The sequence below is a fragment of the Salvelinus alpinus genome, chromosome 11, assembly GCF_045679555.1.
Source record: "Salvelinus alpinus chromosome 11, SLU_Salpinus.1, whole genome shotgun sequence".
Classification (NCBI taxonomy): Eukaryota; Metazoa; Chordata; class Actinopteri; order Salmoniformes; family Salmonidae; genus Salvelinus; species Salvelinus alpinus.
In genome coordinates this window covers 20,476,033-20,493,060 of record NC_092096.1, presented here as the reverse complement: position 1 = coordinate 20,493,060, position 17,028 = coordinate 20,476,033, and the positions used below count along the sequence as shown (strand labels likewise).

The 17,028-nt window shown below is 41.0% G+C and overlaps 1 protein-coding gene and 1 non-coding gene across 2 annotated transcripts; both read right to left on the bottom strand.

The window, feature by feature from the left end:
- Window positions 1–2,865: 2,865 nt before the first annotated feature.
- LOC139533715 (N-acylneuraminate cytidylyltransferase-like) lies at window positions 2,866–12,562 on the bottom strand. The gene is made up of 8 exons (XM_071332027.1): window positions 11,521–12,562; window positions 10,443–10,585; window positions 9,790–9,945; window positions 9,159–9,292; window positions 7,248–7,342; window positions 6,588–6,759; window positions 4,584–4,749; window positions 2,866–4,188 (listed from the first exon to the last, which is right to left on the bottom strand). The coding sequence occupies exons 1-8, from the start codon at window positions 11,739–11,741 to the stop codon at window positions 3,974–3,976; spliced, it is 1,302 nt and encodes a 433-aa protein (XP_071188128.1). The 5' UTR covers window positions 11,742–12,562; the 3' UTR covers window positions 2,866–3,973.
- Window positions 12,563–13,891: 1,329 nt separating this feature from the next.
- LOC139534962 (U4 spliceosomal RNA) lies at window positions 13,892–14,032 on the bottom strand. The gene has a single exon (XR_011667049.1). It is a non-coding gene; the product is annotated as a U4 spliceosomal RNA (small nuclear RNA).
- Window positions 14,033–17,028: the final 2,996 nt, after the last annotated feature.

Genomic DNA, 17,028 nt, shown 5'->3' with positions numbered 1-17,028 from the left:
CCACTCTGTTCATAACATATATTCGTTTTGGCAACAGAAAACTATATTGGGATCAAATGTTTATACATCCGGTGAAATATCTGGCTCATTGTTCTATTTGTGGTCTAATTAGCCCCTACGGCCTGACAGCGCTGCGGCGCCTAGGGCGATGTCCCTAGGGGAGGGATCTCCTCTGGGCCCGGAAGGACAGGGTGGTTGATTCGGAAGAGCAGGAGGAGGTGAGTTTGATAAGGACTCACCCCGTTCCTGTACAAAGAAGACAGCTTTTTAACAAAGTGACTTTTTAAACATGTTTTCATGTCTTAAAAATGTTTTACTTTTGTTAAATCATTTATACACATTTTAAATGGCTTTTACAGATTGGATGTTTTACAAGAAAAAGTACTTTTATTCATGGTTGTTTCTATTGTTTTTAACAATATGTACTTTTTAACTAATTTAAATGTAATATTCAGTTGCTGTGTTTTATGCCGTTCTTATGTGTATAACATGATGTACAAAAATATATGAGCTGTTTTTAAAGGAAATGCAATAATTTAAAAAAATCCAAAAGAAAAGAAAATTATGCTAATATGGCTCAAATTCGCTAGCTAGCTAACCGACCAACAACTGTAACAATGTATTTGAGACAAGTCCTCGTTTTGCAAATGTACTTATGTTTTCAATAAATATTCGAGACTTAGATTGTTGACAACATGTAAACTATATTTAATTTGCCTGTCTGTTTTGCCCCATAATTGGACACACGTCAGTTTAGTTGCTAAACAACCATCACAACTAAAAACTCTGAGTTGATATTCCCCTTCATAAGAAGTGGATGATTATCAGATGAGGAAGGGGAGGACCATCCTACTCAGTGAATTTCAGATAAATAATAAAAATCAAACAAAAAAGTTAGCATTTTTTGCTAAACTGTACTTAAATCTATTCAAATGTCACCAAATACCTGATTGAAATGCACTGTTATGCAATGAAGGTCTATATTAGTAGATTAGACTACAATAGTACAGACCCCACTAGGATAGCACCACGGTGGAGCCAGGAGACAGTTATTTTGCGTCCTCCTCTGGCTACATTGACTTCAATACAAAATCTAGTAGGCTCGTGCTCCTCACCCCCTTCCATAGATCTACTTGGTAATTATGACAACTTCCAGAGGATGTCCTCCAACCAATCAAAGCTTTTGCAGTATGAGCTGACCTGTTGTCCATCCAATCAAAAGATTAGAGAATGAACCTAGTACTATGCATGTTCCACTTAGAAGCTTGGTGTGTTGGTGACATTGTTGGATAGATTGTGAATAGTGATAGCGCATATTATTCAATTCAAAACTACAGGACACAGAGGTAGATTATATATTGTTTACTTGGTTTTAGAAAATTATTTTTCCGTTGAGTTAGTGCCATTTATTGAAATTTTCCCTGTTAACTTTAGTAGCAAGTAGCTAGCTACCTACAGTACCAGCAAAGATTGTTTATAACTAAACTAAGATAGACCACAGCCTGTCGTTTCCAATGGGAACAGATTAGTCATAGTGGGCAGAACAGGCAAGGAGGTGGGCAGAGCCAAGCACGAGCTAGCGAGATCCTATTGGCCCGTTCTAGCATACATCTGCATATTTCCATTAGGGAACGCCTCCTCTGTGAAATGCGCGTGTGCAATAACTCAATTCGACTTTGTACTTCTTCTAAACAACGCGATTTAAAAAAAACTTCGGCAAAGGCTAAAGTCTACAAAACTTAGTCCACTCTGTTCGTAACCGATTCTAGTTTTGGGAACATAAAGCTGTATTGAGAAAATGTTTAATCGATGAGACATTTCTCAGAATGTAGGCCAAAATCCACCTCATTCCATCTTCTCCCACTGCCCACCAGTGGGCTTCCTCTCACTACCATATTTGGTAGTGAGTTTAAACGCCAAGCTTCATATTTATACATCCAGTGAGCTTCATTGAGCTAGCAGAGGTAATTGTACTGTACGATGCTTTACTTGCTGAGCCATATGGAAGTTTCTACTGTCTCCTCTGGGATGTCAACATCAATTCAGAATGATTTGATAGCTTCCATCGCATCATCCATTAAAATAGGTTGATACTCCACATTGTTTTGCATGGCAAATGGGTGAAACCACAGACAAACTGTCACTCGCAGTTGTTAGTTATTGTCAGGTATGTCGATGATCAGGGCTTTATTCAGGAACGTTTCTTGGCCAACTTTGATGCGTCAAGTGGGCGAGATGCGCAGCCCGTGTTTCACGTTGTGAATTCTGAGATGTCCGAGTATAACTTAATGGAGAAACTTGTTTCCCAAACCTATGATGTAGCTGCTGTAATGGAATGTATCTGCTATTTGTATTTACAGCCAAGTCCCCTCCTGTTCCCTGATTAAGAGGGGATGACCACTCCATTACCAGTGTCAACTCTTCTGATGAACTGAAGCCATGTTTCATATGCCCTCATCCACTTGGACGTTTCCTCTCCAAGCACTGAGTAGCCCTGTCAATTTTCTCACTAATGTATGTAACCAAATCAATAGTTCTTGGACAAATGCCAGCTCGCCACACTTTCGCTGGCTGTCCTGATCTCTGCAACATGGATAGATGGAAATCGCCACACAATGCTATAAATTAAGAAACATATCTTATACTGTATGATCACGTGTGTGAGACTTCTTGATGGTGGTTGTACGAGGTTAATGTTGTCATCTCCTTCTTTCCTCCAACTGAGGTTTGATGAGGCGCTAGACTGCCATCTGGTGGCAAGATGTATGTGAACCACCCCATCAGATATAACTCCATACCACAATCTTGAAGGTGTAAGGCTAAAGTCATTTCTAGAATAGTTCAGATTAAAGCAGGGGAATAAGAAAGTGTTTCTTACGTTTATGATCATATATAATTTTACAAACAAATTGCAGGCAAAATACAAAAGTAAACACCCCAAACAACAAGAATCTCAGTGCAACTCCAAGTTAATGTCCTAATACTTTCCCCCAAAAATGAAGACAGAACATTATAAAGTGGAGAGAAAAACAATCTCAAGTAAATTAAAGGCCTCCTGTATACTACTTCATTTAAAGTAAAGACATTCATTTTTGTCAACACAACCTGTAGTGATATAAAACCCAAACTACCTTGATCTGACAACCTGTAAAAACTAGCAATGGGCACAGTTATTCGAACAGACATTAGTATTCGAATACTTGCGAGAGTAGGAATAAAAATAAATCACAGGCCTATTTTAACAATGACAAGCCTTCATCTTAATTGAATAAAATTATCTATGGGACATTTCTACACTCATGATACTTGGAATTCTTAATTTAATAAAACAACGTCACAAATGTGAATATAGTTTAAAAAATACATACGGTATTTGCCTACACAAGTTTCACTTAGCTTGCTGTTGTTGACACTACAGTCAGAGGCTCCATGTGTAGCAACGTGAAGTGGGAGATCTCTAATCAATTAAATAAAAGTTGAATTAAAATTACAGAATTAAGTAAACTAAATGAGGAGTAGGCAACAATGAACAACCTTCAGTATAGGCTGTTTAATCTGAACAGGGTTGTTGTAGATCAGGACAGGCAGCGCCTCAACTAGCTAGCTAACATTTGGCTGTCTTAGCTTGCATCTTTACATTGATTTGATGCAGTAAAGACATGCACTGCCATATTGGATGATAGATAACCTATGGCATTTACAAGTGTCTAACTAGCGCGAGTCAGTGGCTACTTTTTCTCTATCCGGATATCCGAAAAAATGTCATGATATTATTTCTAATGCCCATCCCTACTTTAGAACACATTCTAGAGTTTAGAATGGATCTCTGTGACTTTAGAACACATTCTAGCATTTAGAATGTATTTCTGTGACTTTAGAACACATTCTAGCATTTAGAATGTATTTCTGTGACTTTAGAACACATTCTAGAGTTTAGAATGGATCTCTGTGACTTTAGAACACATTCTAGCATTTAGAATGTATTTCTGTGGATGCGGTCCTGTTCCATCTGAGACTTGGCCTTCTTCTTGAGCAGCAGGATGTGTTCAGAAAACTCCCTCACAGCCCCCAGGCCTGCAGCACTGTGGCAGGAGTATTTAGCAGCGTTGATCGCCACCACTGGGGCGTCCCGGGGTACTGCACTCAGCCCAGCCAGGTTCAGACAGTCAACATCTGGTGCATCATTACCTGTAGAAGGGAGAGATGGAGGGATGAAATGGAGGGGTTAGATGAGTACATTTGTCTAAAGTGTCCATAAGGTGGTTCTTGAAGTATTCTTAGGATGATTAATTAGTATGATGCTAAAACATAACAAAAACATGCAAAAATATGACATGATTTAAGATGATCATAAATATTATATTTATTTTGATATAGTTTCTGATTTTGTCCTTAGGGAAATCATAGAATCTGAATTACAGAAATCAACAAAATTATTTCATACGTTTTGATTGACATGAACACACAAGTATTACTCAATACAGAACGTTAAGAACCTTGAGATTCCACTACATTTCAAACTGTACTATGAAACTAACTAGTAGTAGTAGTAAATTGTTTATTGAAAAGAACAGTGAGTTTACCCATATAGGCGACCTCCTTCCAGTCCAGATCCTTGTCGTCCATCATGGCTTTGACTTCACACTGGATGTCCTTGCACAGCTGTCTGACCTCGCAGCCTGTCCTCTGGGATAGATTGTCAGCCAGGGCCTTGGTCAGAAGGTCCTCACTGGACGAGATCAGGATCACCTGGAGGAAAGACAATAAAATACATTTTTCATACTGAGACAAACTGAACTGTTCTGGGATGGCCTGGTTACGCATCCACCATAGTTTCTGGAACCGTGTTGGAAAGGACAGTGAGAGAAGAAAATAGCCTAGCCAGCACAGCACGGTTCGAGTCAATAATGTGTATAAGGATGTCATTTGAGATGTGTTCTTAGAGGGTATGATGAAACTCAAACTAATAAAGTCACATGATGGAGTAAATAGTATCCTATGTGTGTGTTTAATGGGCGGTGGTTTCAGTGATAAACTATGACCTAAATCTAGGAGCAGGAGCAGCCAGTGTGAAACATCCTGTTCTGTTAAGAGCTTAGCAAAGCAAACCTAACTGGTTTTACCTAACTTCATATATCTTTAATACTGTAACGTAACAAAATGTGGAAAAATACTTTCTGAATGCACTGTGCATGACTAGGCTGCTCAACCAGTATCATACATGACTAGGCTGCTCAACCGGTATCATACATGACTAGGCTGCTCAACCAGTATCATACATGACTAGGCTGCTCAACCAGTATCATACATGACTAGGCTGCTCAACCGGTATCATACATGACTAAGCTGCTCAACCAGTATCATACATGACTAGGCTGCTCAACCAGTATCATACATGACTAGGCTGCTCAACCAGTATCATACATGACTAGGCTGCTCAACCAGTATCATACATGACTAGGCTGCTCAACCGGTATCATACATGACTAGGCTGCTCAACCGGTATCATACATGACTAGGCTGCTCAACCGGTATCATACATGACTAGGCTGCTCAACCAGAATCATACATGACTAGGCTGCTCAACCGGTATCATACATGACTAGGCTGCTCAACCGGTATCATACATGACTAGGCTGCTCAACCGGTATCATACATGACTAGGCTGCTCAACCGGTATCATACATGACTAGGCTGCTCAACCAGTATCATACATGACTAGGCTGCCCAACCAGTATCATACATGACTAGGCTGCTCAACCAGTATCATACATGACCAGGCTGCTCAACCAGTATCATACATGACTAGGCTGCTCAACCAGTATCATACATGACTAGGCTGCTCAACCGGTATCATACATGACTAGGCTGCACAACCGGTATCATACATGACTAGGCTGCTCAACCGGTATCATACATGACTAGGCTGCTCAACCAGGATCATACATGACTAAGCTGCTCAACCAGTATCATACATGACTAGGCTGCTCAACCGGTATCATACATGACTAGGCTGCTCAACCGGTATCATACATGACTAGGCTGCTCAACCAGTATCATACATGACTAGGCTGCTCAACCGGTATCATACATGACTAGGCTGCTCAACCAGTATCATACATGACTAGGCTGCTCAACCGGTATCATACATGACTAGGCTGCTCAACCAGTATCATACATGACTAAGCTGCTCAACCAGTATCATACATGACTAGGCTGCTCAACCAGTATCATACATGACTAGGCTGCTCAACCGGTATCATACATGACTAAGCTGCTCAACCAGTGAGCTAGGGACTACCACCTCTGTCTTACCCTTAGAACTGACGGTTTTCCAAAATATATGCATTTTAAAGTTGTTGTTTTGTCATAGTGCATTTATGTGAAATGTGTCAAACAATTCAGCATCGGTTGCCATGGATACTTTGCAATGTCGAATTTGTGAAATAAACCATTCAAATGTTGTGTGATCATATGTGATCTTTTAAAACACAATGAATGAATCACCAGTATTCATCACATTATCTTTGTATCTCTACTCCCTCTCTCTGCAGTGTGTGTGTGTTCTATATGTACAGTATCTGTACCTCCACCCCCTCTCTCTGCAGCATGCGGATACCCATAGTATCTCTGGTGTTGACTGAGATCATCTCCTCTCCAGAGACAGAGATGAGGACGCGGCCGTCAGTCAGACAGCCGGAGACGTTACACAGCAGCAGACGCACCACTTCAGGCTTGTCCAGACCAAAGTAACCAAACCTGGAGAGGAACAACACACACAGGGAAATACACCTCAGGCTTGTCCAGGCCAAAGTAACCAAACCTGGAGAGGAACAACACACACAGGGAAATACACCTCAGGCTTGTCCAGGCCAAAGTAACCAAACCTGGAGAGGAACAACACACACAGGGAAATACACCTCAGGCTTGTCCAGACCAAAGTAACCAAACCTGAACAGGAACAACACACACAGGGAAATACATTTGGAGAACCACTCCTCTGTGTTACAGCATTGTTCATTGTGTTGCTTTACCACAAAATCTAATTATATTTAAAGTGCATTCAAATAAACACTTTCAGAGAGAGAGAGACAGAGAGGAGACAGAGAGAAGACAGAGAGAGAGAGAGAGACAGAGGAGACAGAGAGGAGACAGAGAGAGAGAGAGGAGACAGAGAGAGATGGTTCGGAGTGAATGACTTGAACAGAGAGTGAACTTGAAACTCTAGGTCAGAGATTTCAGACTACCTCAGTACTCTCTGTTCTGCCACGGGCCAGTCGATATCCACATCAATATCCACACTGTACTCTGGCAGCATCTCATAGTAAGCCCACTTCCCCCCCTGAGAAAGACAACAACACAAAGGGCATTTCTATTAGCATTCAAAACACCAGTTAACAATATAATATCTAGTAGTATCACAGATCAGTCCATCTCTCAGTGTGTAGGTTGTTTCTAGTCAGGCTCACGTCCACTGAATGAACACTTTATTGATCCCAGTAAGGAAATATGCTTTGTCACCACCAGCAGCAGAGATAAACATCTGGGCCTGTATCTAGGATCAGATCCTCCCTGTACATATCCTCTTAGTCATTGTGATCGTGTTAGAAGTGGATATTTGAGGCCTCCCGGGTGGCGCAGTGGTCTAGAGCACTGCATCGCAGTGCTAGCTGCGCCACCAGAGTCTCTGGGTTCGTGCCCAGGCTCTGTCGCAGCCGGCCGCGACCGGGAGGTCCGTGGGGCGACGCACAATTGGCATAGCGTCGTCCGGGTTAGGGAGGGTTTGGCCGGTAGGGATATCCTTGTCTCATCGCGCTCCAGCGACTCCTGTGGCGGGCCGGGCGCAGTGCACGCTGACCAAGGGGGGCGGGTGCACGGTGTTTCCTCCGACACATTGGTGCCGCTGGCTTCCGGGTTGGAGGCGCGCTGTGTTAAGAAGCAGTGCGGCTTGGTTGGGTTGTGCTTCGGAGGACGCATGGCTTTCGACCTTCGTCTCTCCTGAGCCCGTACGGGAGTTGTAGCGATGAGACAAGATAGTAATTACTAGCGATTGGATACCACGAAAATTGGGGAGAAAAGGCGATAAAATTTTTACAAAAAATAAAAAGTGGATATTTTTTTATATCATAGTCACTACTGCATACAGAGTGATATTGTTGGGGAATGTTACTAATGAACTAATGAAGAGGAATTTCTCTTTCACACACACACACACACACACACACACATATCCAAGAGGATTAAGGTTCGATAGACTAGACACACACACTACAGGCTCTCCTAGGCTGAACAAGCAAAAATGAATTGAGTAACTATTGACTGTGACCTATGACCAACTAATAACCAAGATGATGAGGCCTTAAGAACTGATCCTTGTTTAAACTTTAAAAACAGCAGAATACTGAAAACACTTAGTGGCAAAAGCAACATGTATGCTGAGACAGAAGAGCTAACTGGCTGGAATGGGCAGACTGCGATATAAACGTGACGACCAATGACTGAAATGCAATTCACTTACAGAGAATGTATCGCTTCACACATACTTCCAGAGCCTACAGACTGGTGTTGAAGATCATTTAGAATACTGCTCCTCATCAAGCAGCTGCAAACTGGTCTTGGTCTTATTCCACAAACCCCATGGTTTACCCTGCCTATTATCAGACCACTGTTTCTATAATACATTTTCTAGATATGATTCATCTTCTCCTGTATGTACAAACGTCACTTATATTTTTCATACAGCCTACCCAGAGTGTATATTAACCAATCAAGTAGCAGTCTTGTGTGACAATTAAAGGAGGAACTCTCCTGTGGTCCTCTGCAGCTCAGTTGGTAGAGCATGGCGCTTGTAACCACAGGGTAGTGGGTTCTATTCCTGGGACCACCCATACTTATAATGTCTAAGTCGCTATGGATAAAAATGTCATATCTGCTAAATGGCATATTTTATTATATTAAATCAACAGGTTTATAATTCTCTCATTATCATCCCTGTGTGTATTGTCCTGCGTACATCATGGTATTAAAGAAGTTGAAGTGAAGTTCAGATGGTCTCCTCACTATTCTTTCAATCGAACAGGGAAAACTGATCCTAGACCAGCACTCCTTCCTGAGACGCTTTGTGACTATGGGTCCCTCTAGGGCATGGTGAAAGTTACCTGCAAAACACCTTCCTCTATAAGGGCTCTGGTGGAGACATAGAAAGATCCGTTCTCACACAGCTCTCCATCCCAGTCCTGTCTTCGGGGCCTGTTGGATGGATCCAGGTTCAGAGGCTGGGTGGCTGCACTACCTGAACAGGAGAGAGAACACATAATCATTATGAGTTGATAGGAAATAGTCTGGTTTCTAGTTATAACCTGGTCAGGAGAAAAACTCACTTGTTTAATCACACCCTCATCTCTCTATTGTGATACAGTCACGTAGTCAAGAAAAACTCCTGACCCTACTTCAAATCAAATTTTATTGATCACATACACATGGTGAGCAGATGTTAATGTGAGTGTAGCGAAATGCTTGTGCTTCTAGTTCCGACAGTGCAGTAATATCTAACAAGTAATCTAACAATTTCACAACAAATACCTAATACACACAAATCTAGAGGGATGGAATTATAAAGTAGCCTCGGGTGTTTTTTCCCACAGAGATTAAGCCTAATCCTGGACTACAAATCATTTTCTATGGAGATTCTCCATTGATCTTGCTTTTTAATCCAGCATTAGGGTTAATCTGTATCCGGGAAACTGTGCCTAAGTGTAAAGTCCTAAACATAACACGTCTGTCCCGTACCTCCTTTCTTCACCTCCTGCCAGCGGAAGTGGTGTCGTCGGACCACGGAGAAGACGGACGTGAAGCCCTGCTTGGTGATCATCTCCAGGGCCTCCTTCAGGTGGAAGGGGTGCAGGCAGGGAGACGTGGCCTGGATGTGACAGATCACATCCACCTCTGGAGGAGGACAACACACAGCAGACTATGAGATACCAGAAGAGTATGAGAAACAGTATGAGATATGAATAATCTTGTATATGCTGCCACTGTTGTCAATTGAAGCTATGGAGTGGGTCCCACTTTATTGGGCTAATCGCAATGTTGCCTCATAGATCACAATGAATAAGACTACATGGACAGGGTGGACCTGATCCTAGATCAGCATTCCTACTCTGAGATGCTTGATACATGCCGTTCCAGAGCCTTAGTCAAGCTAGTGGCTAAACAAGTTCTGCAAATATTACATTAACAGCTGACATCTATAACAAAGCGCTGCCAAACAGTCATTACAAAGATAGTGAAGCGTCACAGAGGGTGTGGTTCTGTCACAATAAAATATAACCAACATTGACATTGTTGCCACAGAGAATCCTCCTCATGCCTCCTCCCACCTTGTCTCCTTCTCACAGCACACATGAGGAATCAAGGAAATAAACTTGACATTCACCCCGTACCTGGGTTTAATCGGGCGAATTCCTGGATGGTGTCGAGAGAGCTGGAGGAATCTTTGGACACCTCTGGGCTCCTGCGGTGAACCTGAGCTCCCCATGCCTTGGCTACCTTCTCAATGTCATCATGGTCAGTTGATACCCACACACTGGGAAAAAGAAGGGGAGAAGTTGATTTATCAGGCTTTATAACATGTAGACTACATCAGTGCAATTCAGTCTTGTGTGGCCAAGCCCAAACCAGGGGGTTCATTCAGAGACTGTACACTAACTTTCAAATAACAATATTATCCATGCACCCAAAACAAGAATGTCAACATGCTTAATAACATTTAAATATACTAGTTTAGTATAGAATACTACAGTACTTACAATAGAATTCTGTAATAAACTGTAGTACTTAGTAGAGAATGTTGTAGTATACTGTAGAATAGTAAATATAGTCAATACTACAGTAGTATCTGCAAAAAACACTAGTAAATGCTACAGTAATGTCCCCAAAAACACTACTCTTTTTAACTATTGTAAATACTACAGTAATTTGCATATACCCTGCCCATTCTCCTCCCCCATATCCCCATTTTTGCCACCCATAAGTGAGAAACCGACATGCCAAGTATAGCCCATGTATTGTGTTCCCTACAGTTAGAAAAGAGTAAAGTGCTGAACTATCTGTTCACATCCCAGTCCTAGCTACCTACAGGTTATGGAACATTAGCTCTTTTAGTATTTCTCTAGTTAGGAGAGAAACCCTCCACTTCTATGTCAAAGATATAAAAACAAAAACACTATAGTAAATACTACAGTCCGCGAAAACACTACATGAATTACTATAGTATATACTCGTTATTTTACTACAATATGTATACTATAGTTAACTGTAAATAATACACTATACTACAGTGAATAATACAGTAAAGTCCGCAAAAACACTACAGTGAATACTATGGTATTAATATCATAGTATACTAGTATTTTTAAATGTGGGTTGTAATGTAGCTAGCCTACCAAGCTTCTATCAAAGCAACTCCGTATACAGTAGTTCGATTGAAAGACATTTGACTATTAGATTGAACTGAATTACCTGTCAAACTGTTTGGAGTCCACTGCAGCTCTCAGAACCCATCCAATGAGCGGGACACCGGCTAGCATTTTGATATTCTTCAGGGGGATCCCCTTACTGCCTCCCCTCGCCAGGATCAGGGCTGCGATGTGTCTCTTCTCACCGCTGTCTTTAATAACCTTTGCTTTTCTGTCTCTCACATCTTCGATGCCCGATCGCTTACGTTTTCTTTCAGCGGCCATTGTAAAGGGTCACTCAGTAGCCCAGTGGGAGGTTAAGAAGACGTGGCGGTATCACTGTAACTTAGCTAACGTTAGCTAACTAACTAGTAACGTTAGCGGTAGCTATATGTGTAGTAGTCGGCTGATGAATCTAGCTAGCTACTTATTGTGTTCTAACTCACTGTAGCTGTTATATGATATTTCATTGTGGCTACGAAATCAGAAAGAACGTCACCATAGAATTGTACCGTAATGATTGAGGCCAACGCGTAAAAAACTATGATGGCTATATATTATCGAAACGACGATACCCGAGGTGCAAAAGGGTAGAAGCATGTCCAATGTCTATCTTTTCAATCACAGAACTCCCGGTTTCAATATTACACAAAATAATGCAAATGTACTTACTCATCATAGACAACAATTAAATTGCGCTAGCCAACCAAATAGTAGTACTTACGGTAAAGTATTTAGTATTTCCACTGGCCTTCTGTTTCCAATGGGAGCAAATTACTCAAAGAACAAACAAGGTTCTAGCATTTATTTGCATATTTCTGCTAGAAAACGACAACTCTGTGCAGTGCGCGTGTGCAATAACTCAATTCGGCCTTACACTCCTAAACAACAGCATTTTTAGAAACTTTGGCAAATGGTAAATAAAGTCCACAAAACGCAGTACACTCTGTTACTGATTCTAGTTTTGAAAACATAAACATGTATGGAGATAAGATGATACCGGGAGCTCTGAGTCATGCATCGAAATCGTTAAGCAGTGTGCCGATTTTGTATCGCTTTATCGGAAACACTTTATCAATGACCTCCGAAGATGTGTTTTGTCGAATAACCACCTGATTGGTTTGGTATTCGTTTCAGTAGAATAGGAAAAGGCTTATTTTGACCAGCAGGTGCCACTAGTGTACACTTTGTTGATCAAAGCCTCGTGTAATGAACCTATTTTCGACACAATTGTATGGAAATGCTCAATGCATTTGTTTTCCCATCACTAGCTTAATCGATTAGTAAATGTGCAGAATTTCGGCAAAAATCCATCTCGCTCCATCTTCTCCCACGGCCGGGCACTGGGCTTCCTCTCATCACCATATTTGGTAGTGAGTGGAAACGTCAAACGGATGCTTCACATTAAATTTTATACATCCGGTGAAATATCTGGCTCATTATTCTACAGTGTTTTAATATACTACTGTAGAATACATTAAAAATACTTTAAAATACCACTTAAGTAGTTTTTGGGGGTCTGTACTTTAATATTTATATTTTTGACTACTTTTACTTTACTACATTCCATAAGACAATATTGTACTTTTTACTCCATACATATTCCTTGACACCCAAAAGTAGTCGTTACATTTTGAACGCTTAGCAGGACAGGAAAATTGTCAAAATCACGCGCTTATCAAGAGAACCTCCCTGGTCATCCCTACTGCTCTGATCTGGCGGACTCCCTAAACACACATGCTTCATTTGTAAAATATGTCTCAGCGTGGAGTGCACCTGGCTTTCCGTAAATAAAAAAATGGCGCTATCTGGTTAACTTAATATAAGTCATTTTAAATGATTTGTACTTTTACTTTTGATACTTAAGTATATATTTAGCAATTATATATATTTAAACCAAATACTTCTACTCAAGTTGTATTTTACTGGGTGACTTTCACTTTTACTTTAGTCATTTTCTATTGGGGTATCTTTACTTACACTCAAGTATGACAATTGGGTGAAGTATGACAATTGGGTGCTTTTCTTTTTCCTGCTTTCCCTCAGTAGTAGCAACATAAAACCAACTACCGGTAAACAGCAACAACAACAAACAACAGACAATATGATCAATGGGAAATCATACCAGTTCCAAAGTCGGAGACAGAGTTCGATAACGGACAAACTGTCTACAAACTCGCACGCCCACTAGATACAAATCACTCTGATGTATGTAGCATAACTGGGAAGCTAGACCCAGACGCACGCTGCATGTAATTCAAACGTTCAATTAGTATTTTCATGGAAGAGCAGAGATAACACAAATCTCATATTACAAATACACACTTATTAGTACATCTGCAAATGACGGCACATTCAATGAACTCCAGACAGAGATGACCGATACTGCAACTTCGCACAACTACTTAACTCTTTAATTTCAACAGGAAAATCAGTCTCCTTAGAGACCGTCAAAAATTGCCAATGCCGACTATATTTCAAGTCGTCACGGCGGGGTATTGGGTAAAGTTTTCAACTAGCAATAATCGCGCCTCGGATAGACCTCATAGGCTACGATACTGCCACTGCGCAAAGCTGATTCAAGTCTTGAAAAAGGCAAGGTAGCCATCACAGAAGATACAATTCACGCAAACGGTTCATAATAACGTCGTGGTACAGTGTGGTGCTAATTTGTGTGCAATAGTATTATATTATGTTTGAAATGTGTTCAAAACGTTTCGATAACCCGAGGTGTGCATAGTTTGTATTTTTAAAATAAAAATGTAGCTACGTTACACCGCAATGCATGATGGGATGAGAAACATACCATTGTCATGGGTTCGTGCTTTTCAGATCCTTAGGACGTCCCTGCCCCATTGAAGTTGACATTTAAACGGTTTACGGTAAGCGTATGGGCTTAATGTTAGGGTTAGACGTTTAAGGTAGGGACGTCCAAACGATTGCGGATAGAACTGACCAATTGTTATGTAAATGTCGGATTGCATTGATCTGATCTGCCGGCACGGATCCTAACAAGATGTGGAAATGTTTAGAACAGTCGTAGAGAATTGTACAATGGCAATATCAGAGATCAGTACGATGGCAATATTCAAACTTTTTAATATTTGCAGTCAGAGATTGGTGCTATTATTCCATAGGAATATTTTACATTTCTACACAGCCTTACTACACATACCAATATCTGGACCGGGGAGCTGTATGGACCAGGGAGATGTTTCACTTTGCACCACCAGATGGAGGCATTTGCCTTGAATGTTCATTAGGTAGTAGGCCCACTGTAGTAAAATCTGCCAGTTCAACCGTCCATCCATGTCTGATGTCGGGAGATGACGTGGTACCTGGCCACTAGGGGCAACAGTGAGCACTGTTACGTTCACGTAGGTTTCGGATTTGCTAGGGCGTTGTGGACGGGGATGGCAGATGAGCTTCAGCATCTTTCTCTGATTCCAAAGGCTGCAAATAGTTTTTGGATATTTTTGTTTTAAGCCTATTCCAAACCTTAGCCATTCGGAGTTCATGCCTAGCCTTACGAATTTGGAGTTAATGCCTTAACTTAACCTTAAACACTTTGAAATGTGACGTTTGGAACAACTTAGAAATGTGACGTTGTAGAAACATGGACGTCTAATTCTGACAGTGAGACTGTGAGCTGGTTGAGAGAAATAACTACAGTCTAATACAGTTGGCATTCGGTGGTAAAGACAAATATGAAGATTATTCATTAAGAACCATGTAAAGTGTAGTACTAATAGCTACCAAGGGTTTTCTCTGCCTACTATTTTGTTGAGATAACTTGGGAATAGTCTTCAGGGTCCCATCTTTACTAGTTAGCTAGCTAGGCTACCTTAAACCTCAAATTGGCAAACAAACCTAGCTAGCTAGCTATTTAGCAGCATAGGTAAGAAAACATGTTAGTTAATAAGGATAAATGCATTAAAGCTGCAATATGTAACTTTTGGGTGACCCAACCAAATTCACATAGAAATGTGAGTTATAGATATATCATTGAAAGCAAGTCTAAGAAGCGGTAGATCTGTTCTATGTGTGCTATTTCTATGCTACCCGTGCCTACGTTTCATTTGGTGTCTTTCACTTTGTTTTGTACAGCAGCTTCAAACAGCTGAAAATACAATATTTAGGGTTATGGAAAATATATTTCACAGCGGTTTAGATGGTAAAATGATTTTCTACACTATACTTGCTTGTTTTGTCACATAAACTGAAATTAGGCAAAGTATTAGAATTTTGGCAACCAGGAAATGGCAGAGCCATTTCTATACTGAACAAAAATATGAATGCAACATGTAAAGTGTTGGCCCCATGTTTCATGTGGTGAAATAAAGGATCCAATACATTTTCCATACGCACAAAAAGCATATTTCTCAAAAATGTTGTGCACAAATTTGTTTACAAGTTAGTGAGCATTTCTCCTTTGCCAAGATCATCCACCTGACCGGTGTTGCATCTCAAGAAGTTGATTAAACAGCATGGTCTTTACACAGGCATACCTTGTGCTGGGGACAATAAAAGGCCACTCTAAAATGTGCAGTTTTGTCACACAACACAAGCATGCAATTCAATTGGCATGCCGACTGCAGGAATGTCCACCAGATCTGTTGCCATAGAACTTAATGTAATTTCTCTACCATAAGCCGCCTCCAACGTCATTTTAGAGAATTTGGCAGTACATCCAACCGACCTCACAAACCCAGACTAGGCCTGGGCGATATGGCCAAAATCTCATATCCCGATATAGGTCATTTCATATCCCGATAACGATACATATCATGATATAGCACATTTTCTGTAAATTCAAGGAATAAATAGTTTATATAAAATGACCACATGTAAAGGCTTATTTCTTATTACATTTTGGTACTTACTCATATTTGATTATTTCTCCTTTTATTTAGAACCTTTGTGCAAATGTTCAATTAAACATGTAACAAAATATAAAATATTAATGTATAAAATCTAAAAAGGTAAATAGAAAACACTTCAACTGTAGTTGCAAGTAGGGCTGGGCGATATGACGATATATATCGTGTGACGATAGAAAAACGTCTATCGTTTCATATTATGCTGTTTATTTCGTTGCTTCGCAAATCACACTCTTTACGCCAATATTTCGTCAATTGGACAACGCTTTGCGAAATTTGCAACACAAACAAACATGGAGGAGAATGAACGTGACACGGAGCTCGTACCTAAAAGAGGGGCTACTTCTGTCACATGGACGTGGTTTGGGTATGAAGTCTGACACGGACCAGAAAACCGTCCTCTGCTAAATATGCCGCAGGCCGGTCCCGACAACAGGCCGGTCCCGACAACAGACCGGTCCCGACAACAGGCCGGTCCCGACAACAGGCCGGTCCCGACAACAGGCCGGTCCCAACAACAGGCTCAAACACCACTAACCTCTCTTACCACCTACACAAGAATCATGTGAAACAGTACGGAGAGAGTCTACGGATAAGACCCCAAAAAGTACAGTCGGGTGCTCAAAACAAACCCCTGACTCAGACGTTGCAAGAGGCTTTTGTCCGCGGCACACCATATGGCAAAGAATCAC

Coding starts and splice junctions, on each gene's coding strand:
- LOC139533715 (XM_071332027.1), bottom strand. CDS start 11,741: ATGGCCGCTGAAAGAAAACGTAAGCGATCGGGCATCGAAGATGTGAGA. Junction 9,293..9,789: donor GCAGGAGGTGAAGAAAGGAG/GTACGGGACAGA, acceptor TCTCCTGTTCAG/GTAGTGCAGCCACCCAGCCT. Junction 6,760..7,247: donor GCAGAACAGAGAGTACTGAG/GTAGTCTGAAAT, acceptor GTTCCTCTCCAG/GTTTGGTTACTTTGGTCTGG.